Source organism: Gymnoscopelus braueri, assembly GCF_963280865.1.
Source record: "Gymnoscopelus braueri genome assembly, chromosome: 13".
Classification (NCBI taxonomy): Eukaryota; Metazoa; Chordata; class Actinopteri; order Myctophiformes; family Myctophidae; genus Gymnoscopelus; species Gymnoscopelus braueri.
The window spans coordinates 34,934,724-34,961,103 of NC_137615.1; the positions used below are offsets into that span (position 1 = coordinate 34,934,724).

The 26,380-nt window shown below is 40.8% G+C and overlaps 1 protein-coding gene across 1 annotated transcript; it reads left to right on the forward strand.

The window, feature by feature from the left end:
* Positions 1-874: 874 nt before the first annotated feature.
* On the forward strand, positions 875-25,353 carry sez6l2 (seizure related 6 homolog (mouse)-like 2; the record flags this gene model as incomplete). Its single annotated transcript, XM_080448277.1, has 18 exons — positions 875-932; positions 1,550-1,678; positions 2,159-2,374; positions 6,125-6,258; positions 7,123-7,315; positions 10,686-10,871; positions 11,022-11,205; positions 13,168-13,331; positions 15,891-16,085; positions 17,513-17,651; positions 18,112-18,308; positions 20,214-20,408; positions 20,841-21,035; positions 22,072-22,263; positions 22,872-22,910; positions 23,379-23,496; positions 24,677-24,788; positions 25,070-25,353. 18 exons carry the CDS (start codon positions 875-877, stop codon positions 25,097-25,099), a joined length of 2,676 nt encoding a protein of 891 aa, XP_080304403.1. The 3' UTR covers positions 25,100-25,353.
* Between the last annotated feature and the right edge of the window lie 1,027 nt (positions 25,354-26,380).

Below are 26,380 nucleotides of genomic sequence, written 5' to 3' on the forward strand. Positions count from 1 at the left end.
ACGGCGCTGTGTAGACATGGTTGATTGATGGTATTTCATTATTTGACTCCGTCCTCCATACGATGAAGGCCGGGTGTGATCAATGATCACACCTGGCCTACATCGCATCGCATCGTATGGAGGATGGAGGACTCGCATGATCAGTTTGCTGCCGATCGTTTTAGACCCCATCATGGATTTGACATGCACCACGCTGGCATTTTCGTCGAGGAAACGCCTAAATAGCGACGGATCAAGCCGTATATATAGAAGCACAACGGGCTTTGCTAAAATGTTGTTTCTGCTGCATAACGCGAGGGGTTGTATATACACAGCGCTACTCCAATATTCACCGACCACCACAGGCTCCTATAGGAGCCTGGTGGTCGGTGAATGTTGGAATAGCGTAATCCCTCCTGTGTTATCGCAGATTTTCGGAAGAAAATGCAGGGGGGGGGGGCTGTGTCTTTTTGCCACTTTGTTTCTTTCGCTCTGTCGTCTGTCGTTAACACATTATATTGCTGTAACTAAAACTGCAATAATAGGCAGGCTTAAATGCATTGTAGCAGGTGGATGAATATTCCTTTTGACTGAGTATAGGCTATCATTTAGCCTATGATTTTGCAATAATCAATCAGGATCATCAGTGTGGCCTGCATGATGTAAACATTATGCCCAATACCTGAGCGCAGCGAGAGAATTTGCTCCTGGAAGAAATACCGTCAGGAATCTTTTTTTCCCCTCTCCTTCAGGGACCGTTACCAACTTCATTGTCTGCTATGATAACCCTGTAGCAAGATAAACCTTTTGACTGAGCTGATAATAGAATATTTTGCTCCCATCATTCATTCTTCACACTTTGAATCTTGCAGGGCATTCAGTCTCGTCCAAAGCCATGGGGTACCCACTTCCTGCTGTGATGCTGTCTGTCACCATGCTACACCTAGTTGCAGGTAACAGTGTGTGTGTGTGTGTGTGTGTGTGTGTGTGTGTGTGTGTGTGTGTGTGTGTGTGTGTGTGTGTGTGCGTGCGTGCGTGCGTGCGTGCGTGCGTGTGTGTGTGTGTGTGTGTCTGTGTGTGTGTGTGTGTGTGTGTGTGTGTGTGTGTTCACAGCATGCATGTGAACATGCTTTCACGCATGCCCATTTGATGTACCACCATCAACATTGACTACAGGCTTTTAGTTGACTACAGTGATAAGCATTATTATGCCAGTTATGTGCATGCCACTGATCAGACCAGTGGTTCTCAACATGGGGTCCAGGGGGTGCATGTAAATACAGCTATGTAGAACATAAATGGCTATTTTGATCCGGGTTTCACCTTTATCTCTATACCTACAGTTCATACTGTATAGACAATAAAGGAATTCTGGACCAAATTACTGACCATATGGGACCAAATCACGTGCAACAATCTTATCAAATTGGGGGTCCTTAAAATACGTATTTTTTTAATCCTTGGATTAGACCGCAAGTCAACACATCTCTCATGTTTAGCATCTTCGTTATTTATTTACTTTTTTGTTTTGTTTTTGTAATTAACAAATCATTAGTCTTGCCCATTTCAGGAGTGAGCTTTGTGACGCCTGACCCTGACACTCCGCCCACACCAGCCCCAGACTCTTATCCCTTGGGAGACTTGATCCATGCAGCCCTACAGAGTAAAGAATACTTAGGACACACTGCTTTAGGCACAGGTACATCTCTGCAGCTCTTTAACCACCTAACCCTCTAACTTTCAGCTTCTTTCGTCTACACCCTTGATCTCTTCATCAAAAATAGCCGATCTACAAGCTCACGACGTGTTGGCTATTTTTGGCTAATGTTCCCCCAGAATAGTGATGATTGGGTTCAAATGGTTAACCACCTAAGCCCTATATACTTAGTTCACCGGGGCCCCCCAGGGGTCTATTTTAGCTTGCCCCCCTCCTTTTATCCCTCTGTATCACTTTGGCAAAAATAGCCGATGTACAAGCTCAGAACGTCTCGCAACGTTGTGAGCTTAGATCGGCTATATTCGGCGAATGTTCGCCTATTATCGCCTAATGATTGCCTATTAATATGTATGCTAGGGTTCACACGGTTAGTTGTGGCTATGACAAATGTGGCTACAGTATGATGTGGGTGACGATCATCATAGGAGGAGACACTGATGAGACGTTGTTGTGACTTTGCAGGTACTACCACCAACCCGACCCAGGCCGTCCCTGACGTTGGACAGACTGGGTCCACAGCAACCGTCATATCACCTGGGGTTCTCACCACCGCTTTGAGCTCGACACCTGCCGACATCCAAGCACGGTCAAGGAACACGATGTCCTCGCCACCTGTAGAAGAGGAAACGACGACCACTCTGATCACCACAACAACTATAACCACCATGCATGTGCCAGGTAGATGCACGATGTTGTAAATTGCTAATGGAGATAGCTACTTCTGCACACTCATATATAAGTCTTCGGAAACAGGTGTAAAGAAACCATTCATGAAAAAGTAGAGGATCCCAGAAACTGTCTCCAGTTTACAAATAGGACTTTGTTTTGCCGACAAAGCTTTGACCCACAAAATACGCACAAAGGAACAGACCTGAAAGAGATCCTTGGTGGATTGGAACATCTGTTTGCTAAAGTCCTCATTGTTGTCAGGCTCATAAAAGAAAAAAAATAACTTAAAATGCTTCAAGAAATAATTATGAAGCCCAAAATGTGATACTTAGTGTCTTGCCGACCATTTTATTTTAATAAAGTTGACACCAGTAGTTCTGGAGGTGTTTATGTCGACGAGTGATTTGGCTTATTAGAGTTGACCCAAATAATCTTGAGGGCTTGTGCAGGAGCATTGTTATTTTTCCTTATTCTCATCTCAACCCACCACCGCCAGCAAGCATGGACATCTTTAAAGACAAGGTAATGTGAAATAATCGTTTAGAAATTTGAGTTTGAAAAGTTTGTGTATAAATGCTAGTTACTTTTATTAGTTAGTTAATTTTATTTTGTTTAATCTGTTTGTGAATGTAAAAAGCAAAATGCAAAATTACACAAGGAATTCTTAACCTCAGATGCTCCGTGATTAGCTACTGTAGGTAAATCATTACAGATATGCTGCTTAAGATAATGTTGTAATATTGTCAACTTTGAGTGCTGATGTTAGTTTTTCAGTTTACTACATCATATTTTTAGCCAAGCTAGACTTCAGTGGTAGGTAATGACAGATTATAAAATTTGGGGAAATAAAGATATCTAAAATGTATCAGGAAAAAGTGTATTTACACTGTATCTTTGTTTGTTTCTGCCCCTGGTTATAAGTAACTTTTTGGTTATTTATAGTTATTTTTGGTTTCTCTTTCAGCAACATGGACAACGGTCTGCTGAAGAAAGTCATGAAATGTACACCTATCTGATGTGTTCAGTGATGTTACCTTGGCCTTCATCTGCTCTATAATCCGTTCCTAAACTTCTCAAATATGTCTGAAACCCACTGTATATGAGCTTTTATGTTTCGGACAAGGATGTCCTACAAGTGACATCTTTGCCCTGAATGAGGGCCATCAAACAAACTCAAACAATAAAGCATCTAGGGGAATGAAACAATGTTTTTTCCCTCTCTGAAGAATCCACAATACATACTGTGATTAGATACAGCTAACAGCTAAAATAAAGAAAACACTAAAATGGTAGATCAGCAGTGCATATTATATTGAAAACGGGATTCCTGCTAGCCTGGTAAACCACCCCGGTTGCGGAATTCACATTTCATTTTCATTCAGATGAAATGTGAATTCCACGACCCTGGTGGTTTACCAGGCTAGATTCCTGCAGCTCTTTAATGGATTCATGTCCATCTGGCACGATTTAGCCAGCTTCTGAAAAGAATGAATAAAATATTACAAAAGCGTTCTGGAGTCATCATTTTTATAATAAACTGAGGATTTATATTTTGATGTGCGTGTCCTTTCCAGCACCACAGTGTCTCAGTTGAGTGGTTAGTCTGAACGGTTTGATGTGCATGAAGATTATTAATCTATACCATGACCAACTCATTCTCTACACCTCACCCCAACACTCCGCCACCGCTATGACTAATAAAACAATACAATAATCAAGTTCCCTGTGAAATAACAGTGACAGATTAGTTTCAGACTCTTGATGACCACCAACAGTATATAGTGTAAATGTGTACGGTGGACCAGTACATACAGTACTGTAAAGGCTGTCAGTTTTGGTATTGCCTTTCATTTAGTAGGTTCCTGTACATGGTCATCACAACACCTCCAAGGCCTTAAAAACAAGGCTCCAAACATCCCAAAACAAACTTGTAAGGCTACTTCTTGGCCTCAATCACAGAACCCATCTAACCCCTGCTCATTTTGCTAGGATTGGATGGCTTAGGGTTGAGGACAGAGTACAGCAACTTGCTATGGGCCTGGTCTTCAAGATACACCACAACATTGGGATCCCCCTGTATTTGTCAAAATACTTCCAAAATGTTAATGAAGTCCATGATCATAACACCAGAGGCAGCTCCACTGATCATGTTCAACCCAGATTTGGCTCAACTAAGGGTATGAACTCGTTCTCATGCTATTCAGCAAAAATGTGGAATGCCCTACCAAAAGGAGTAAAGGAGTGTAAAACCCTACTCACTTTCAAAACTGCCCTAAAGATACACCTTCAGGAGGCTGCAATTCGAAAATGGCCCCTGTCTAAGTCTTAACCTACCCCCCCCTATCCCCCCCCCCTCCTTCATTTTCCTCTTTTGTATATATTTATATATTTTTTTCTCTCGTCATACCAGTAACCTGAAAGCTGATTGTATGACATTCTGTATAGTAGTGTGTATATCTGCCTTGGTAAAAAACTAAAGCCTCTAAAACACCACTATACGAATTTGGTGTTGTCAAGTGCTATTGCTTTCATAAAGTCATTCAATCGCAATTCTACACATGCTGTAACTGGTGTTACTTTAATATAATTCCACATTTTGAATGTGTATAGTATACATTACAGTACTGTGTACAGTATACCGTTTTTTTAATTGGTTTCATTCATCACAAATTATCTGATGAGTTTTAGCCATAGGAAAACAACATATGATATAACATACTGTAGCTTGCTAGATACTGTAGCTACAGTATGTAAATACAGTAGCTGTGGACAAATACAGTAGCTGTGGACAGAATGGGTTAGCATAATGTATCTATATGTAAATATGAATAAATATAAAAAGAAAATACGCACAGTTTGCAGGACAGTGGTTGCATGTGACTAAAGAGATATGACTGACCCTCCACATTACAGTACATCTGTAATATAAGAAATGTCCACAGGATCCTCTAGGAATGTTGAGGCCATTTACTGAGGCGACCAGGAAGCCCCATGCTACAGTGTATGTCAGGGACTGAATGACACTTCTGACAGTTGATTGATCTTCAACATCCCTTATCCTGAACTTAACCACTTAAGACCTGAGGCCGATTCTACAAATGCATTCTAAATCAGTAGTTCTCACACTTTCAAGATTTTTCAAAAATGTTAAAAAATTAGACATGTACAAGCTCGCAGCGTGGCACGAAGTGACACACTGTGAGCTTGTATATCTGCTATTTTTGAATAGCCAACAAAAAAATCTAAAATTCTCTTGCAATCTGCTACAAAAAGATTCAAAGTTAGATTCCCTAATTGGAAATGATCATTTTGATGAACAAATTGTACACCTACCTGCCTATAGGAGCGCTCATGTTCTTAAATGGTGTATATGTATATGTATATATGGGTTTAATAAAATGTTTTATTTCCTTTTTTTTAACTACACAAACCATAGCGTCCCTATTCTGGATCGAACATTCATGGAAAACAGCAGATACAGACTCATAAGGCGACGCAACGCGATAACCTCACGAGTGGTTAACCTTGCCCAGAGCAGGTTAAGCATGCAGCATGTTACCATGGTGATCTAGTCAAGTCAAGTCAGTTTATTTATAAAGTATGTTTAAAAAGTACAATCATTGACAAAAGTGCTGTCCGGTCTACTTTGGGGAAAGTAATGGCTATTTTTGGTTTAAAAAAAACAAACAGAATATGGATGCTGGGGTTCAAGTAGTTAAACACACGTGTTCTGAACAGTTGTGTTTTGTTCCCCCACAGTGCAGTGCAACGCTACCCTGTCAGGTATGGAGGAGATTGTTGAGTCACCAGACCCTGCATCTTCATCCTCTTTTTCCCCTCTGGAGTGCACCTACAGCATCACTGTGTATCCGGGGTATGGAGTGGAGATTCAGGTAGTGAACACTTTCTGTGAATGATTCAGGTTCTGTGGCAGCATGCCAAATGTACACTTTTTATTAGTTGAGTGCAAAACTGTTTTGATGAGGCTGTCTGTTTATCTGTCTGTATACATGGATGGATATGTGCAGTATGTACGGTAAGCATGTACAGTGTATGTATTTGTATGTAGGTATGTATGTATGTGTGTGTATAGACGAATCCACAGACGCGCTGCCTGTAGCTGCCTGTAGGCGGCCATTGCTGCGGTGTCGCGGTGCGGAGCCGCGGTGCGGAGCGTTGACACCGCAGCTATGGCTGCCTACAGGCAGCGTGTCTGTGGATTCGTCTATATGTACAGTAATGTATGTATGTATGTATGTATACTGTATGTACTGTATGTATGTATGTCGCTCTGTCTGCAAATGTGTCCACCAGAGTTGAAAACACCCAAACAATATTGGTAAGTAGACAGCCATGCAGCTCAACTATGCACACCTCTAGGTTGCTGTGTTTTTTTCAAATGTAATGTTACTTTTGAATAGAAGAGAACATGTGCTACTTTCCTAGATGAACACAAGGAAGACAAAATATAGGATTATGGTTAAACATTAAATATTTCAAGCATGTCAAATGCATAAATGACCACATTTATTGATATTATTTGGCTTTTGCTATCTTATCCCTACTATTAGTATTACTTTATATGTTGTCTCATTTAAAAAATATATGTTCTAGTTGTCCATACTATTGAGGAAGCATGAAGAACAAGAATTTCACTGCCTACAATGATGCTACCAGCCATATTGATTGTGTATGTAACACCCTTGAACCTTGAAATTTGATTTACTGGACAAGTTGATCTTTTCTTTTGCCTGTAGGTGAGGAAGGTTAACCTGTCCAAGGAAGAGTCTCTGACCATTATTGGGTATGGGGGTTTGGGACCAGAGCTATTAGCCAACGAGACGCTTATGAAAGAGGGCCAAGTTATTCGCAGTTCAACCAACCAGGTGCAGATTCACTATCGCAGTCTTCGGCAGACCAATCATGGCATGTTCAGGCTCCACTATCAAGGTAAATAACGCTTTGGCCTTTTCCATAACTCAGCCTAAAGTACCAGTGATTCTCACACTTTTTAATGTCAAGGACAGACAGTTTGGTATGCATTAGACCACACACCCACCATAACTCTGAGAGTGTATAAAATGGAAGCAAATGGATCTGTAGGGGTGCTTCCATTTGTACACTCTCTGAGTTATCATATGTGGTTACTAACTATTAATCATTTAGCTGGGGAACCCCCTCAAGGTCCCCTGGGGGTCCCTGGACCCCACTTTGAGAACCACTAGACTGAACAACCCTGCAGCACCCATTTAAGGCAACTTCACCCATATTTAATGTGAATCCTAATATTGTGTTGTGAGCACAATCTGATATAACACTTCCCAAAGCCCTCTGGGCAGAATCGCTGCCAGCTTATGTAAAATGCATCCAAGTGAGTTTTCTCCAAAACAAAATGTACCTTAAATATTTGCTAAGTTACACTTTAATACTATATCCTTACTACCTAAAGGTCGACTCTGTAACATTACAGTAACAGTGTGGTGATAATAGCATAGCATCAAAGATTATGCAAGATGCACTCTTACTTACGGTACTTACTTTGGCCATTAAATTCCCTGAGGAACATAGGCCATTAATGAAACACTTCCATCCCCTTCGGTCTTGTGCCCTCCGCTCCAGTTGTTGCCAGGTTGTTGCAAGATGCACTCGCATGACTAAAATTAAGCTACTCAGCCTTAAGTATTGATTGATTGATGTACTTTATTTAGTAAGACATGAGAACAACAGTACATGGAAGTACAAATTCACAATACAAGGTCTACTAAACTGGAAGACTCATTAAGCACTGAGCTTGTTTAAGATGAGATCCACATGCACATTTTATCAGACACGCCCCCTTCCTATACAAACCTATTATAACTTCAAACTCCATTTTTAACATGTTAGATTCATCAAAAACAGCACCCGTCGTTGGTTCTGGTGACTCACCCTGCCCTCCTAATACGTGAGGGTTTTTTTTAATAACTTTTTTCATTTATTTAAAAAACATTTTGTATTGTTTAAAAAAAAACATTTTCCAATAAAAAAAAATGAGTTTGAACTTACAATGGGTTTGTATAGGAAGGGGCGTGTCTGATAAAATGAATATATCTAAATACTGAATCAAGCAACTTAAAAACTGCCCGCGGTGCTCCCAAAAGCCTGAGTAGACGATAAAATGACCCAACGTGAAATATCCCTTTAACTATCCAAATGTCAGTAATTGTAGCTTATTGTAAAGAGCCTTGCCTGATTGGTCAGTTAGCCTGGTAAACCCTCCCTCCGGAAATCTCAATTCCATTTCATTTCAGGAGTGAGTCTGGCCTGATCCGCCTGTCTGCAATATTGGCTGTGCTGGAGTTGGGCGGGAGTAATACCGTTGACTGACAACCCCTTCAGCCAATGATAATTTTTCCCCTTCAGCCAATCAGCAGTTCACCAGTCTTAATGTGACGCGACGGGACTTTTGAGACAGCCATACCCAAAATGGGTTGCCTTTTTCGGGTACAATGGTGTCACTGCCCGCCCCTACCGGTTCTCTAATTTTTTTTTTTTAAATAGGCTTTGTCATGATTAATTGACCACATATATGAAGTTAAACAACTAAATTCTATCCAAACGATATCTTATAAGTAAATTCCGTGCCTCAAAATAGAAGTTAGAGAGCTTTTTGAAGTAAAAAAATAGCGGAGAATTGGCCGCACAAGAAAAAGATGGCTGCCGTTCGTGTTTTGGGCTCACTCGAACTCGCCACCTGATTGGCCAACGTAAGCTGTCAATCACAGAACAATGAGCGACGACGCTGATAGGCGCGGCCGTTTGGCATACACAGCCAATATTGCAGAGAGGCGGTTCATGCCAGACTCACTCCTGAAATGAAATGGAATTGAGATTTCCGGAGGGAGGGTTTACCAGGCTAATTGGTCAGTGGGGTGCCACATGCAAATTATGAGAGTACCCTGGCATACTCCAGAAAAATGGTGTTAACACATTGAATGCCAAAAACGGTCCGGACCGTTTTTGAGGGTCCAAACGAGAAGTGCCGAAAACGGTCCGGACCGTTTTTGACCCAATTCTATTTTTATACATGTGGGCCACGTGGGGCGCTAAAACGAAACTTTGACATCACCCAAGCAGTTTCTGAGAAGAAGAGGCTGGATCTGGCTCCATGTCAAAAATCCTTCCGGTCGGCGTTTTCAATGTTATCTCCTTGATTAAAAGCTTAATATCTCCATTTCTTTTTAATGTGGTGGAAACGAGCCGTTTTCGATCGGCGATCACGCTGCAATGGAGGGTCGCGTTGGAAATATTATTGTTCCAGGCGTTAGTCGGGACCCTCCGCCGTCTCGCACGCACGCTTTGTTTACATGCACTTCCACGTCGGGGCTTCTCACAGCACGAAATGTATAACGCAAGTGGATGGAAGAAATGCTGGCACTCAACGTATAATATTTTAATAAACCTCTGGCACCCAATGTGTTAAAAAGGAAATCTGGCATAACCAACATGCAATAATGTGCACTTACTGTAACAGCACTGGCTGACTGCACATCTCTCTTGTGACACTCAATGAATGTGGGGCATAAAACATTTTGTGTAGTGTGAGAAATGGAGCCAAATGCCAAACCTCCCACACACTGAAAGCCATCCTACATCTTTTGCTTAAAATATTTCTGGTTAAGGTTAGCTCAGGTTACATTCTGAAGTCTACCTTTCAAAGCCAGGAGAATGTTTTGAGCTGCATAATACATCAGCCCATCTTCTTTAGACTCAAGATGAAATGAAAAATGCCTTTTTATCCTTTTTAGATCACCACTCCGGTCATATTGTGCACCTTTGTCGTTTTGGCATTTTATGCTTTATTTAGATAGTAGAGTGTAGAGAGACAAGAAACCTAGGGCAGAGAGAGGGGACATTGGATTGGGAGTTGGATTTAAACTCAATTTTCAATGCACTAACTGGCTGGGCCACCAGTTCTTATGTCAAAATCCAATCATGTTTTCTGCCTGAAAAACACAATATGACGTGTGCTTAATTATGTAGGCCAACCAATTTCAACCAATCATTTCTTGACATCCAGCAACCAATATTCAACTGTAATTCTCCCTGTTTGTTATGACACACAGCCACTTTTCAATGTTCAAATCAAGTTCCTCACAATGTTATGTCCCGCCTGCCTATGTTCTACTCTGAAATACGTTAATTGGATTCAAGATGGCATTTCATCTGGACTTTGAAATGAGCTACATAGAGCAGTGCCTTGCCTTCCTTTTGCTGAAGTGTGTTTGGACTTGGACCGTGCCCCTAAGTGTTCCGTCCTATCTCTGAAAAACCTCTACAGCCTTCCTGCTGTCCTGCTCGTTCCCTCTGTCCCCTGAGGGGGGCGGTGTGACTGTGACAGACATACATCCTGGAGGTCAGGCCCATTTCCACTGTGATCCAGGGTTCCAGGTTCGGGGCCATGAGGTGGCTACCTGCGTCAACGCTACACAACCCCATTGGAGTACACCTGAGCCACGTTGCGTCGGTCAGTTTCTGAATTCATCATTTTTATTCTGTCATTTAATGTAAATAAATTCCTTGTGCTTGCTTTATTTATTTATTTATTTTAGCTTTCTGCATCCCTGATTATGACAGTGATGAATTATGGGCAAATAACGAGTCAGTGTTTTTCTAGCTGTGTCTTGTGGAGGGTGGATTCGTAATGCAACAGTGGGTCGGGTACTTTCGCCACCACCTCCCACTGTCAGCAACCACAGTAATGGAAATAACCTGAGTTGCCACTGGTTTATCGAAGCCAAAGAGGGCCACAAACTTCATCTCCACTTTGAAAGGGTTGCACTGGACGAAGATGACGATAAGTATGATGACAGTGTCTTCTTATTAGCTAATGCCTGATTTGTACTTGGTTGCATGCTGGTGTCACGCATCAGAAATAGCCAGTATACAAGTTCACAACGTGTCGCAGCTCGACAAATTGAGAGCTTGTAGATCGGCTATTTTAGGTGTGTAACACCAGCGTGCAACTAAGTATAACTTAAAGGGATAGTTCACCGCCAAAATAACTTTTTTTCTATTGATTAGTCACCCCACGGAGACTTGAATTCATGGATACTTTTTTTTTTTTTTTCGCAAAAATAGCAGATATACAAGCACATAGCGCGGCACCAAGTGCCGGGCTATGAGCTTGTAGATCTGCTATTTTTGAAGAAATAATAGAACATTTTTAACTCCGATCTGTGCTTCTGGGGGTCCCTGAAACAACATATTTTGACATGGGGGTCAGTGGCCAAATACATATCATTTTGGGGGTCCTTGACATGAAAAAGTTTGAGAACCACTGATAAAGCGACATACATTTTTTTTTTTACTTTTAGGATATAGGAGACAGTTGTAGAATCCCCAGAAGCAAAATTTTCATGATTTTTCAAAAATAAAATAAAAAGTAGCTTGGCCGCGCTACACGCTTGTAGATCTGCTATTTTTGAATAGCCAAAGAAATCTAAAAATGACACAGATGCGTTCCCGGTCTTAATGGGTTAAAAAGGAGAGCTGCTCATTGTGAGCTGGGTTATTGTTCATTGTGAAAGTAGTGTTTAAACTACTGGAAAAACTCCAACTCACTCAATCCAGAATTGTAGATTTTAAAAAGCTTTTATTCTTTGGCTGTACTGTCTTGGCAAACTCAACACATATTGGGAACAACTGCCTTCAGTAGTTTAAACACTACTTTATTACTTTGATTAGCAACGCATTCCGAAATCTATTGATTTCATAAGACATAATCAGCTATAATGTAATGAAAAGCAATTCACCTGCCAATTTCTATTTTTATACCCCAACAGTTGTTTGTTTTTATCAAACATAATTTAATCCATTAGCAAATTATAGCCTTGGTTTTACAGATGTATCAGGTACCACTTTAACAAAACAGTGCTTCTCAAACAATTTCATGACAAGGATTGCCAAATTAATATGTATTTGGTCATGACCCCCATACAAGATTTGTGTTGTTAAAATGTTTAAAGAATATTCAAAAATGGAAGATCTACACAATGTGATGCGTTGTAAATCGTCTATTTCCAAATAGCTGATGTATATAGTGTTTGATGCTGAATTAACCAATTTAGCTGGGGACCCCCCTGGAGCCCCCTCACGGACCCCTGGGGTCCCCAGACTTCGAGAACCACTGTCCTAAACACATATTCCGTTGTATGTAATCAACAAGCATACCCAACATGATGCATGCACAGTCTCTTGTGTAGAGCAGGAACTGCTCCCATAGCGTCTTATTGTTCTTTATTACACGGCTTGGTTGAATGCTTGATTCTGATTGGTCTATCGCTGAATTCAGCTGTGTGTTATTTCTGGATAATGACCGATGAGCTCAATAACAGACCGCTGTCTAATCAAAGACTCAGAGCACCTGCTCATATCAACCTGCACTGCTTGATTTTATGCTGCATACAACCTGACAGCCATGTCATTTACAACTAAACATTGCTCTCAAGAATTTTTTTGAAAACATGTGAAGCGAGAATTTAGAAATACACAATGCAGTGACCAAAAATGTATTCTATTTGATCAACACGTCCTTGTTTTCCGAGGAGACCGTGTCCGCCCAGCGCAACACTTATATACTTGCATTTGAATACTTTCATTGCCGTAAGCAAGTAAATACTTTATTAATTAATTTATTAAGTAGCCGTGTAATCACCCTCTTCAGGATGATTAAACACCTCGGCTCTGCCTCTGTGTTTAATCATCCTGTCGGGGTTGTTTTTCAACAACGACCAGCGCGCTGACAATTATCCCTTGCTTAGGTTAATTGTACGCAGTGGAAACGGCTCCATGGCTCCGCTGCTGTTTGACTCAGACCTGGATGACGTCCCTGAACGTGGCCTGGTGAGTGAAGGTCCAGTGCTCTACCTGGAGCTCACAGCGGATTCCTCCTCCATTCCTTTGCTGCTGGCTCTGCGCTATGAAGGTAAGCTGAGAGACCCCACTTACTTCTAATCTCACTGACTGACCATACCGCCGCATGCCACTGTTAATCAGCGTCAGGTCTGGGGACCACCAGTGATCCAAGTGGACCCTTATGGGTCTGTAACTCTGAGAGTGTACCAAATGGACCATTGCATGTCCATTTGGTTCCGTTTGTACCCTCTCAGAGTTAAATAAGCAGTGAGGAATTTACAGTGTAGATTGGGACCCTAGAGATAAAACATATATAATAATAATAAGCTGGCTAAATAACACAAAAGGATTAATATGGAAGGTTTAGTGACAGGACAGGAACAGAAGAGTAGGAATATGGCACAGTAACAAAAAACTACTTTTTGAAACTACTCTCACCATTCTCCGAACTTTCCACATCAAGTGACAAATGATCTCACATTTATAATATAATTTATTTACCTGAGCAGATCACTTATCAGACTTATTAAAGTTTAAGATTAAGAGTGTCTCAGTGTATAATTTCATTCAATCTCAACCCAACCGGCACTTAGGAGTGCTGATAAGATTGAGGTATTGATAATGGAGTTGCGCTGCTGTAGAGCTGTGCAGCAGCTGGCCTTTCAATGACCTCCAATGCGTTAACAACCCTTGCTTTACCCCTCATTCTGATCACCACACTCCTCGCACTAAAGTAAGCCTTGCCAAGCTATTTGGGCCTTAAGGCAGGAGCCTATCTCCTGTTTCTGTAGCATGAGGCAGTTTGATGTCCACACCCTGGACTTGACGCTTGTATGTCGCAGGGACTTATCCCAATCCAACCCTTGAGGCTGAGTGCCAAGCAGGGAGGCATTATAGTCTTTGGTATGTTCTGACTGGGGATGGAACCCCGACCTCCCAAGCTTAGGGCGGACATTCTAACCACAAGGCCACTGAGGTGGTACCCTCCTCCATTTACAAGGGTTTATATCCTAATCTCTTACACATACTGTACACTCACAGTCACACACATGCATGTACTCACACAAACTGTATACGTGCCTTTTCCTTTGTGCAGTTGATAGCGGTTTTGTTATGTTATACAAAACTTTGATATAACACACCTTTGACGTACATTCTGCTTATTAAAGTTTATGATTATGATAGTTATTATTATAGTTATGATGATGATTATTAGTAGTAGTATTATTGTTGTTGTTGTTATTGTTATCAATTACTTGATTCGCATTGGTTACATAAGTTTAATGATGAAGATTATTATTATTAAATAAAGCTACAATTGTGTGCAAAAAATGGAACGTACACTGGATCTATAGTCTGTAAAACAGTCTACCAGTTATATCGATCTAATATGTTTAGTAGATGACAGCCAAAGTGACGTTGGCTGCTGTAGAGACAACCCTCCAGTCACAAATTAAAAGCTGTCTTTTCATTACTCTGTTATTGTGTTAATTAAGGAAGGTAAATTAGGTTAGTTATGATGTGCCCATGCACAGCACGCCCAGGCTTGAGACACAGGGCTTCAATGGAACTTAATTACATCCCACTGTGCTCACCGGATAAAGGCTTTAGAATAACAAACACACACACACACACACACACACACACACACACACACACACACACACACACACACACACACACACACATATACATATACACTACTACAGTGTATATCTATCTTCTAATTGTCTCCGCCAGGCCGAAAGGCATGGCGAGAGAGTATGTTTTGCCCCCTGTCCGTCCGTCCGTGTGTGTGTGTGTGTCCGTGTGTGTGTGTGTGTGTGTGTGTGTGTCCGTCCTGTCTGTGTGTTAGCAGCTAATCTCCGGCACCGTTGGCCCGGTCGCTCCGAAACTGTGCACACACACTCCCTGGATGCCAATTCAGAACCTCTGCCCCATTTTTTCACATGGGCCTATTATAGCGCCACCAGGAGGCCGATTTGCGCAAAACCAATTTTTTAACATTACTCCTACAGATTTTATCCAAACGTCATGCAAATCGGTACACAGTATCTCTATAGTCATGTGATCAACACGAATCTGTCCGATTTCCCATATTCCATCCTGATTGCCTAAGGTTGGCTTCCAAAGTTTGCAGGATTGGTCCGTTTTGAACAAAAAGCCTCAAACTATGCACGCAGCTTGCGATTTCCGTGAATTTTCACACGTACATTCCCACTAGGCTGAGGAAGAAATGCCACCCTTTTCACATTGGCCTGTTATAGCGCCACCAGCAGGTCTAATTTAGCAAAACAAATTTTTGGAACAAAATGCCTCAAATCATGAATGCAGTGTCTGATTGCCGTGAAAGACCTAAGAATAAATGGCACCCTTTTCACATTGGCCTATTATAGCGCCACCAGGAGGCCAGAATAACGTGCCTGACCTGGCGGAGACCTGTGCTCCGAGGAGCACTTTTTCTAGTCTAACCTCTGTCTGTCTGTCTGTCTGTCTGTCTGTCTGTCTGTCTGTCTGTGTGTCTCTCTCTCTCTCTCTCCTCTCTCTGCCCCCCCCCCTCCCTCTCTCTCTCTCTCTCTCTCTCTCTCTCTCTCTCTCTCTCTCTCTCTCTCTCTCTCTCTCTCTCAAGCATTTGATGCTGAACATTGCTGGGAGCCCTACATGCCCCACGGAAATTTCAGCAGCAGTGACATCACATACCAGCTGGGCACCACTGTTACCTTCTCCTGCTCCGCGGGCTTCGTCATGGAGCAGGGTTCAGGGACCATTGAGTGTGTCGACCCCAGTGACCCACACTGGAATGAGAGTGAACCGGTGTGCAGAGGTATGGTTCTACACCCAGACAAATCACTGTGGGTGGAAGGTCTGTTAACAACATAAAAAAAAAAAATGTTTCAAAAAAAGCCCTTTTTCAAAATGTTAATGTTTCTTATATATATTATTCAAAAATAGATAAAACTATATAAATACCCATTTCATATGTTTCTTATGAACATTATACATGAATATTATACATTTACAGTACACAGTTTTTACATTTGATCACAGTCATACATTTAACACATTTTCAGTTGTTAGAAGAGATATTAGATGGCCCAGCTTGTAAAATGTATTTTACTGAGGCACTAGACAGCTGTGTGTGTACAGAGGATATGTTGTGGAAATGGAAGAATTCCAGCCTTTAGCCAGAGCCAAAGATGATTACTAAACCAAGCATAGTAATCAAACTTTGAAGCACATTTTGTGCGCACTACCTCAAGTGTTTTTACAGCATGGCTGAAAGGCAGTTTGTCAGTGCAGGGATGATGTCATCTGAACTTTAGCTGTACTAGAGGTTCGGGCTGCTTCGCAGCCCTCACACCTACGTCGCACCACCAATCCGACCAATATGTCTGAGTCATGGCAGGGCTTTTGTCAACCCATCTGTCTGCGTCCCTTTTCTTCTTCGACTATATACAGTATGGGCGTATCGGGTTTGTTTATGGTTATGTCTGAGTCAGAGTGACGTGGCCGTGGTCGGCCAACCGGCCAACCCGCCCTTCCGCCGGTCCTCCCATTAGTGCCGTGACCCGGATCGGGTTTCCAGGTGGGGGGAGGTCAAAAGGGGGGTGAGTGTGGCAGAGTGGCTCAGAGCCTCTGACTGATGACCAAAAGCCTAAGATGTTGGCTTTCTGCGTGGAAGACCCAGGTTCGAATCCCAGTGTAACAGCCCAAACTATAACTACTGTATACTATAATAAAATGGGCTAGGCTGTTTTATATTTTATATATATTCTGGGCTAGTTCAGTTTATACCCCGGGGTATAAAATAGGCTAGCCCAGAATGCGTGTGTGTCTGGGGCTAATCTGGCAAACCACTGGACCAATCAGCACCATATTTCTTGTGCACGATGCCAGTTGGCCAAGGAAGCAAATCCCTCGTCATTTTTGTTAGTTTTAACTTTTAAAACTTAAATTTGATGCTGGAAGTCAATGGAGGTTGATTGGGGTGAAACTTTGCCCACATATGGAGATGTTTGACGTCATAGATTGGCTAAATGAAGTGTGAGGTCCACATGGAATCCACGGCATTATTAAACCCTGTCTTATTTTATCTATACGTCTCTTATCCCTCTACAGAATTATTTCCATTTTCAACCTTCTCTGCATTTCTTGCTCCTTCCACCATCATTATTACATCACTCTTTCTTTCTAACTATCTTGAAGTCAGTCCATCTCCTTACGTCTATGTGTGCCTTTCCTCTGTCTAAGCTCTGTGTGGAGGGGAGTTGACCGAGCCGTCTGGCACTGTCCTGTCCCCGGACTGGCCCCAGAGCTATTCCAAGGGCCAGGATTGTGTATGGCAGATCCACGGTAACGAGGAGAAGCGCATTGAACTGGACGTGCGGATGTGAGTACATAACTAACCACATGAACCATAGCATTGTGCATTGTGCGAACATTTGGCAAAAATAGCAGATTAGAGCAACAATTTTCAACAAAGAGATTTGGTGTAGAGGGAAAAAGGAGCGTCACCTAGTATAGAGTCCTGGGGGACACTGGTCAAATAAGTATACAGGTGTTAATTGAGCAAAAATATTTATCTCTGAGTAATCAGAATCTGTTTGTTGGACAGGTATGTATGAATTTGACTTGGGAACAAAATATAAAATAGTTCTGTAATTTTATTACAGAACTATCTATTACTAGTCACTATTAAAAGCAAAACAATTGACAGAGAATTAAATGAAAAATAATTAGAGATCATAGTACTGTATTATATAATCTACTTTGTATCTTGTTTCTCTCCATTGATTATCGCATTGAAATACAACCTCTCTCTTTGTTATTGTTCCCTTTCCCTCCTGAAGTCTGAATATCCGCCACAACGATGTGCTGACTATTTTTGATGGACATGATGTCATGTCTCACGTGATTGGCCAGTACCTGGGGTCCAGAGAGCGCTTCCAGGTGGTGTCTGGGGGATCAGAGGTCACCATTCAGTTTCAAAGTGATCCAGATGATTCCACTTTCATCCTAAGCCAGGGATTCCTTATTCACTATCGTGGTAAGTAGGTGAATTTAATTAGTCATTTCCATTGATAGATTGTCCGTTCCTTGTTCCATTTACAAATTGTTCCTTCCTTAGCCCTTGCTGTCAAGACAGATGGCATGGAATACAATGAACACATCTTTTTGTATTATCTCCAGCATAATGTGTATAGAGTTTACTTCCTAGTCTGTTGTCCAATCAGAGGCTGACTACAGACATGTACGGTATATGCATGCATATCAGCTTTTTATACATGTCTTTGATGAGGATTTGATTGGCGAGGACGTCCGTGGAACACGTGACGTTGCGCAGCACCTGAGTCATGTGTCATGTCACACCGTGTTGTCAGGGAGTACTGGACTGAAAACCAGATTTAGGAGGTAAAAATTCATATTCATGCTTTAGAGATATGCCAAAAACCACCAGGAAACCATGTAAGCTTCAAAACCTCACAAAAACATGATTTTGTGTCTTTAAAAATCACTCGCACATTCTCAGTTATGTTAATTAAAGCATGATAGAGATGATGGGGTCTGTGGGTCCTTGTGTTGGAGCCCTATATGGATATCATATTGTCGACTGTTAACTGCTGTCCATTAAGCAGAAACAGATAAAGAAAGCCAGGACGCAATGGGTTCACAACATTCTTCACAACAAATATTTCAAGTATAGGTTACTACGTACTAACTGAAATAAATGCATCTATTTTTCTCTCCCTTTCTCTCACCCTTCCTCAATCTTCGCCGCTCACCTCCGTGCAAAGAAAACGGGCACTTACCCAACGCAATGTATCGTCGCTGTGGAGTGGAAACCTCATATGTCCAAAATGTTACTTTTCAGGATTCAAATTCACAAATAGCAAAAGTAGCAGATCTACACGCTCAAAACGCATCGATTCGTGCCGCTTTTCAAGCTTGCGGATCTGATACATTTGATACTTTTGTGTGACGCTGTAGTGTGATCAAGTAGGCCGTTAATTTACGAAAAAAACACACAAAGTTAGAAAATTGAGATAGGAGGTTTCTGCCCGACAGCAACGATACACATAATCTGGCAAATAGTAGTCCTTCAGAAATGTCATCTACCATGTTGAACATGACTGTTGAAACGGGTGGACCAGGTGGCCATGCTGCTGGCCAAAATTCACATCTTCCTCCTGTAGCCTAATCTGAGTTCCCAGAAGTTTTCGCCAGCTCTAGCGAGGAACTTCTGGGCCAGAGCCCTGGTATTTGTGGGCGGGATGTAGCTTACGCTCAGAATCTGAGCGGACACGCCTCTTACCGGTCTGAGAGCTGTGCAACTCGTCTAAAAAGTCCGACGAGAGGCAAACAGCAGTACACAACAATGGCGGCCGCAATTTCTCAAGGGGAAATTGCTTCCCGTCGATCCTATTTAGATGCAACACCCACTGCATGTGGATCCCGCCCCCTTTTCTTCATTGGCTGTTGATTTGAATCACAACGCAGTGGCCGCGCCCCTGCTGTCCAAGCTCCGACGCAATGCCTCCCAGACTACCTGTAGCCTAATATCTCCTCATGTCCAAGAGACATCTGTGATATCTTGACATATCAACTTGGAACACCTATACGTTATTATACCTTTCAAGCCGGGTACACCTCTGTGTGTAGTTATTGGTATTTACAGTATATAGCAACATTATGTTTGAATGGAAATTCGACGTTTTTCAGAAAACTTAGGTCAGGATTTAGAAGGCGTTTTTAGAATCGGCCTCAGGTCAAATGCTCTCAGTTAGATTGTTTATGCACGTTTCATGCGTCAGTGAGCCCCAAATGTCTTGGTGACTGTTGAAGGAAATATTTGTGATGTTAATATTGACATATAACCTCCTCTGCAATGTTTAAACTCAAATTAACCTGACAAGTTGCTGTCTTTAAAATGCACCTGTTGTGTCTCCTGTAGAGGTGGAACCAAATGACACCTGCCCCCCACTCCCTCAAATTGAATATGGCTGGATTAGCTCCTCCCACACCTCTCCTGTGAGAGGCAGTGTGTTGACGTATCAGTGCCAACCAGGATATGACATCAGTGGCTCTGACATCATTACTTGCCAATGGGACCTTTCCTGGAGCAACAGTCCACCTACCTGTGTCAAAGGTGAGAACATTTTGGTAACAGTCTACTTTTTAAAAGATCTGTGTCCTCAAACCAAACAAATCACTGATGTCATTACAAGAACTGACACACATGTGTCAGTTCTTGTAATGACATCAGTGATTTGTTTGGCAGGCGGGCGGACGGGTTGGCCAGCTGGCGGACCACGGCCACGTCACTCTGACTCAGACATAACCATAAATAAAGTGAAGCATTTCTATTTTTGCTTTAGCAATATATCCTGTGGTAAAGGCAAAAATGCTATGCACTTTGTTTTGCTTGTACGCTGTTTCTTATTCGAAGAATAACAACAATATTATTACTATTGAATTATTATCCAAGTATCTCTCTCTTCTGGGAATCAAAGTTTCTTTATGGAATTATCGGAATTAAACATTATGATTACAGTCTTTCTGCAACTCTGTCCCCCTTTAGTTCAGCAGTGTCCTGATCCAGGAGAGGTGGTGAACGGAGCGCGCTCAGTGCGACCTGAAGCGGGTTTCGCTGTGGGAACAGTGGTCCGCTTCTCTTGCAACCAGGGTTATCAACTGGAAGGACCCAGCCAAATCTCCTGCCATGGACGGGACACTGGCACCCCGAAATGGAGTGACCGCAGCCCAAAGTGTGTCTGTGAGTCCATCCCTTACCTTCTGATTTACTTATTGAACACACACAGCTAAATCCTCAATGTTCATTTATAAATGTTTTACTCGGAGAGTGATCAAACCAGAAGCAAAAAAAGCTTTAATTATTTGAACACTGATTTACCCTGAATCCTATTGGTCTGAAGTGAGGAGATCATATAGTATGGGTAAAAATACCCTTTGTCTTCTGTGTATTTCTCCTGCAAAATATGGAAATATACGCCCGTGACATCAAACGCAAACATATTGTTTTGCGTCATCGGGCCTACACTCGATGATGCAAAACGGCACGGCGTGAACGACTGATGAGGCCGGGGAAACGATGCGTTTGACTTCACAGATGTACATGTTCACGTTGCACAGGGGAAATAGAAATACACAGGAGAATATATAGGGTATTGTTTTCCCCACCCAAGACATACAGTATACCTTATAATCTCTTTACATCAGAACAATAGGATTTAGGATTCAAACTTTACCTTTAAATTGAGACGGAGGATTTTACGGTGCACGTGGTCTTTCAAGAGGTTTCATTAAAGTAACAAACCTACTGGGGTACATGCAGTCGAGTGTCAACTCAACTGTTTTATCTTGCTTTTTTTAGAGAAGAGCAACAAGGGACTCAGCCATAGGACCATCATTAAACTATATCTATTTCTGTCAAATTATTTATGTAAAATGATTTTCATAATCTTGTCAGGAAATGCATAACATTTGCAGTAGCCTCCATCCTTGTCACTTTGTCTGCCTGACGACAACCAGTCAATCACACGGTCATGCTCTCTCCAGGCTATGGAATCTATTCTATCTTTTAAATTCCAGCCAAACCAGTGTTACATATTTACCTATTAATATTATGAAAAGAAATAACATTGCATAAATTGTGTCCTAAAATAACATATTAATTTCAAATTGAAGATAATACTGAAGCACGGAGAGCATCCTATGGTTACAGCTCTTTCGTTATAGCTCCAAGGCTCCAACCAACCAGTATTGTTGTTTTTTGTGTGTGCACTAAACAGTAAAGTATGACCCATGCCCAAACCCTGGTGTTCCTGACAACGGTTACCAGACCTTATACAAGCACAGCTACCAAGCAGGAGAGACGCTGCGTTTCTTCTGTTATGAAGGCTATGAACTCATCGGGGAGGTCATTATCAACTGTGTCCCAGGTCACCCATCTCAGTGGAACAGCCCCCCACCATTTTGTAAAGGTAAAACCTGTCTTAGTGTCCCTCACAGTGAAGTCCTCAGTGTTCGAGAGTACAAATGTAACCAAATGGATCCATTTGGTTACATTTGTACACTTTTGTGCACCTTTGGGGCTTATGTTTGCATTCTGGGGCGAAATTAATTCAATGCCACTTGGTTTGAGAGGAAAGAGAGAAAGCACAAGGAAAAACAGCGCTAAGGATTCCCATTAACAAGTGTCTTAAAGTTATGAGCTAATTTGTTTCCACGTTTTTTGTGCACAATAACAAGATGTCCCATTGAATAGAATGTACTGATAAATACCAGTGAGGGTAATATATGTTTTGCAAGGCTTCCAGACTTCCATCTGGCTTCCAGGTTATTCCCTTTTTTTTTATCAGTTTCTTTTAATGATGTACCTCCCCCTTCAGGGCTGGTTCTGAATATAATGGAAATGTTAACCAAAAAAATTAACAACAAAAATCATCACAGAACTTCATGGTTTCTGGAACGTTTCAGGTTATGGAGGGTTCTGGGTTATCATTTTTAGTCAAAAAGAGCCAGTCAGCAACAACCATGTTCTCTATCTTGTGTATTTGTGAAACTCTAATCACCTTTTCTCCTCACATAGTGGCATATGAGGAGCTATTGGATGATCACAAATTAGAAGGTAATTGTTTATTTTTTTCATATCCAAGAAATGTTGAAGATAAAGCAATTCCTTTGCTCATAATGTCAAGATATCTGTGCAAACCAAACTATATCATATTTAAAACTGTGATGTGATTCATAGTGTTTTTGTTTCTTTAGCAATACGGGAGCTTTTTTATGCTGTAGATTCCACATTTCTTTCTTTTTAAGAACTCTTTCTATGCCTTTTGGATTGCATTTCTTAGTCACAGGGAACTTCTTGATTGACTTTGAAAAATACATTCAAATTTTAATAATAATCTCAACACAAGATGTCGAGGTTATACCAGCTCCCCGAATTTAAATAATCTGACAAACCTTTGAATGTGTTTCCACTGAGAATGTCCTCCCTCCCTAACACAATATAACATTTAATCAGTGTAAATTTCATTTTAAGTGAAGTTCCACTATCATTGTGATCAATGTATTTGTTTGGGGCATTTTTCAGTTTCCCAGTCATTCGAGCCTTCCCATCAGATACTGAGTGAGAACATTGCCTTGGCAATCATTCTGCCCATAATCCTGGTCATCCTATTGATTGGAGGAATTTACATGTATTATACAAAGTAAGTGTCATCCATACAGTGAGTGATTAGTGTCTGGAATATACTGAGACTCATAATACTCATTGAAAGTATACTACTGTATATACAGTAGTATAGTATGTTAGAGTGCATTTTATAAACTACAGTTGTGTTGATTTGATAGCTCAAATCACACAATCTGACTGGTTGATAGGTGTATAATACTACTAAGCATATACTGTACCATGGCTATGATTATGAATGTCTAATGTATTTATAAGTCCTATGGCATTTTGTGGCTAGAAAACAATGAAGGCTATAAACTGTAGGTCAAGGTGAAATCCAGAATAAAATGTCAACATTTAAGATGAAGTTTGACCTTCATAGAGGGTTAACTATGGAGGAGTGGATAGAGCAATGCGTGTCTCTGGCAGAAAAAAATTAAATAATGACATGCAGAGCTGCTAAAAGATGAGATTGATCAACTTGAAATTAAGAGCAAAATGAAGCAAATGTTGAGCATTGCTTTGATGATGACTGCTGTCAGGAAAAAGGTGTAGTTGTAAATCTTCGAACAGCATCAAAGTTGCGGGTCAATGAAATGTTGTGAGATTTCTGTACCCATATCAGAAACAGCAGAGGATGACAGGCACAGCTGCTCAAATATGAGACTGGCAAACGTGTGGAAAAACAAAAAATCTAAAATGTGAACATTGCATAGTAATCATCTTGTTTGTGCAGGCAGTCAGGGACTACTTTCTTGTTGAAATTATTCTTGTAATTAAATTGTTATTAAAAACTGTGTTAATTGGGATATGCTATAATTTTCCTTTTGCCATATTTGGTAACTGTTTTATCAAAGCAATAGCTTTGGCCATGATATTATAATCACAGCATATCATGACCTGGAGTTATGGCCTCTAATGTAGTATTTCTTTGATAATGTGGATGCCGGCCATTAGCAACAAGATTCACCAACAAGCATAAGAAAGAAAATGCATGATGGTAGCTAAAACCTACAATAGCTTAGCAGTGGGTTAGTCTCATTATACAATGTAGAAATTCAGTGCGTTCCAATGGGGAGTTCCAGTTCAACTGTGTTATAATAGATGAATTCATACATGCTAGCCATCAGTCATGTTAGGCTATCATAACCTATTTTCTATTACAGTTATTTTCATAAGTTCTCAAACCTGTTCCCATCTTTTTCTCTAACCCACAGCATATGCAGACTAGAGTGGAAGCCTCTATTCTGGAAGTCTCTTTCTCATACACACTCATACAGTCCAATTACAGTCGAGTCGGATTTCAACAATCCTCTTTATGAGGCAGGGGTGAGTGCCTTAGTTAATACTTAATGCTAATGTTAATGGTAAATTACACCATTGTACCACGAAGTATGAATCAGGTTTAATAAATATGTCAACATATTTGGTGTGCTCCTAAATAGTGTGCTTCTATAGTTTATAGTGAACAATCTTCATACAAGCAATTCAATTCTATGTTGTCATAATTTTTTGAAGTTTTTTCTCAATAAAATGATGTTGTTTTTTGTATTTTTAAGAACATACCCAATTAATTGTATTTGTAATTTTTATTCTTACTTGGGCCACAGGATACACGGGAATATGAAGTATCCATCTAGATGTGGGAAAATGTCAGGAAGTGGATTTAAAACAACAGAAAGATTCAAGTCTGTTGGAGGACAACTCTCTCTTGGACGGCCTCACTCCCCTCTTTATCATTTCAGTTGTTTCATTCTCTTTCTGTTTCACCATCACTGCGTCTAATGTGATATGAATTAGAGACGTGCTCATCTCAACTGTGGGCTCTTTTCTGCAGCCCACCATTCTGTGTCATTTGGATTGGTGCCTTATTAAGGGTAAGAGGTGAAAAACAGAGTGACGTTATGGAGTATGGAAGCATAAGAAAAAAGGGCAAAAGGGTGGTTTTGTTTAATAACTTCAAATATTATGAGGCCAAAACTTTAGAGAACTTGGCAATACTTTATATATGTAACAATCAAGGGTAACGGTCATGAACATAATCTATCCTTAATGGTGTTGTTTAATTTTCATCATTTTTGGATGTGTCAGAGGGGAAGAGCTAATGTTATTTATTTTCAAGATCACCAAACAATTTCCTTTTCATTCTCTTTAACCCCCCCCCCTCTCTCTCTCTCTCTCTCTCTCTCTCTCTCTCTCTCTCTTTCTCTCTCTCTCTCTGTTTCCCTCTGCCTATGTCACAGTCATACACAAATTGAATAATTGAATGTAAATATTTGACTTACTATAATACGGAGACTCATAACTATATATATATACACACACACACACACACACGTATCATGAGGGTTTATATATATATATATATATATATATATATATATATATATAATCATACACATTATCATGTGCCAAATCCAGTGCCAAAATATAATGTTAAATAATTTATTGTCTCTCAATGTGCCATCTCTTGTTGCCATAGTGTTTACTACTTAAAGATTACGAAACCAGCATTATTTTTTATTCTTAGTTGTAACTGGAGTGTATTTTCACCTGATGTCATATGACATGTTAGAAAAGGTGAGGACATGAATGTCATTATGCTTATAGCATGCACTGATTGTACATTTTATTGCTTCTGCTGAATCTTGCCATTCTCATTATAGTTATTGACCGTTTATCATTGTTATCAGATTTGATGTTGTATGCACTATGTTGATGAAGAATTACAAACTTGACTGCTTGCTGTGATGCATTATGTATTTATTTATAACTGATTGTTTGAGCGGTGAATTTAGTCTCGTTCACTGTGCCAAAATGAAGGATCGAGACTGTTGCTTTGTAGATTAATTCTTCTTATCATTAGTAGTATTTATTTGCTTTATATAAAAAATACACACTTTTGAAGGCAGTAAATTGAT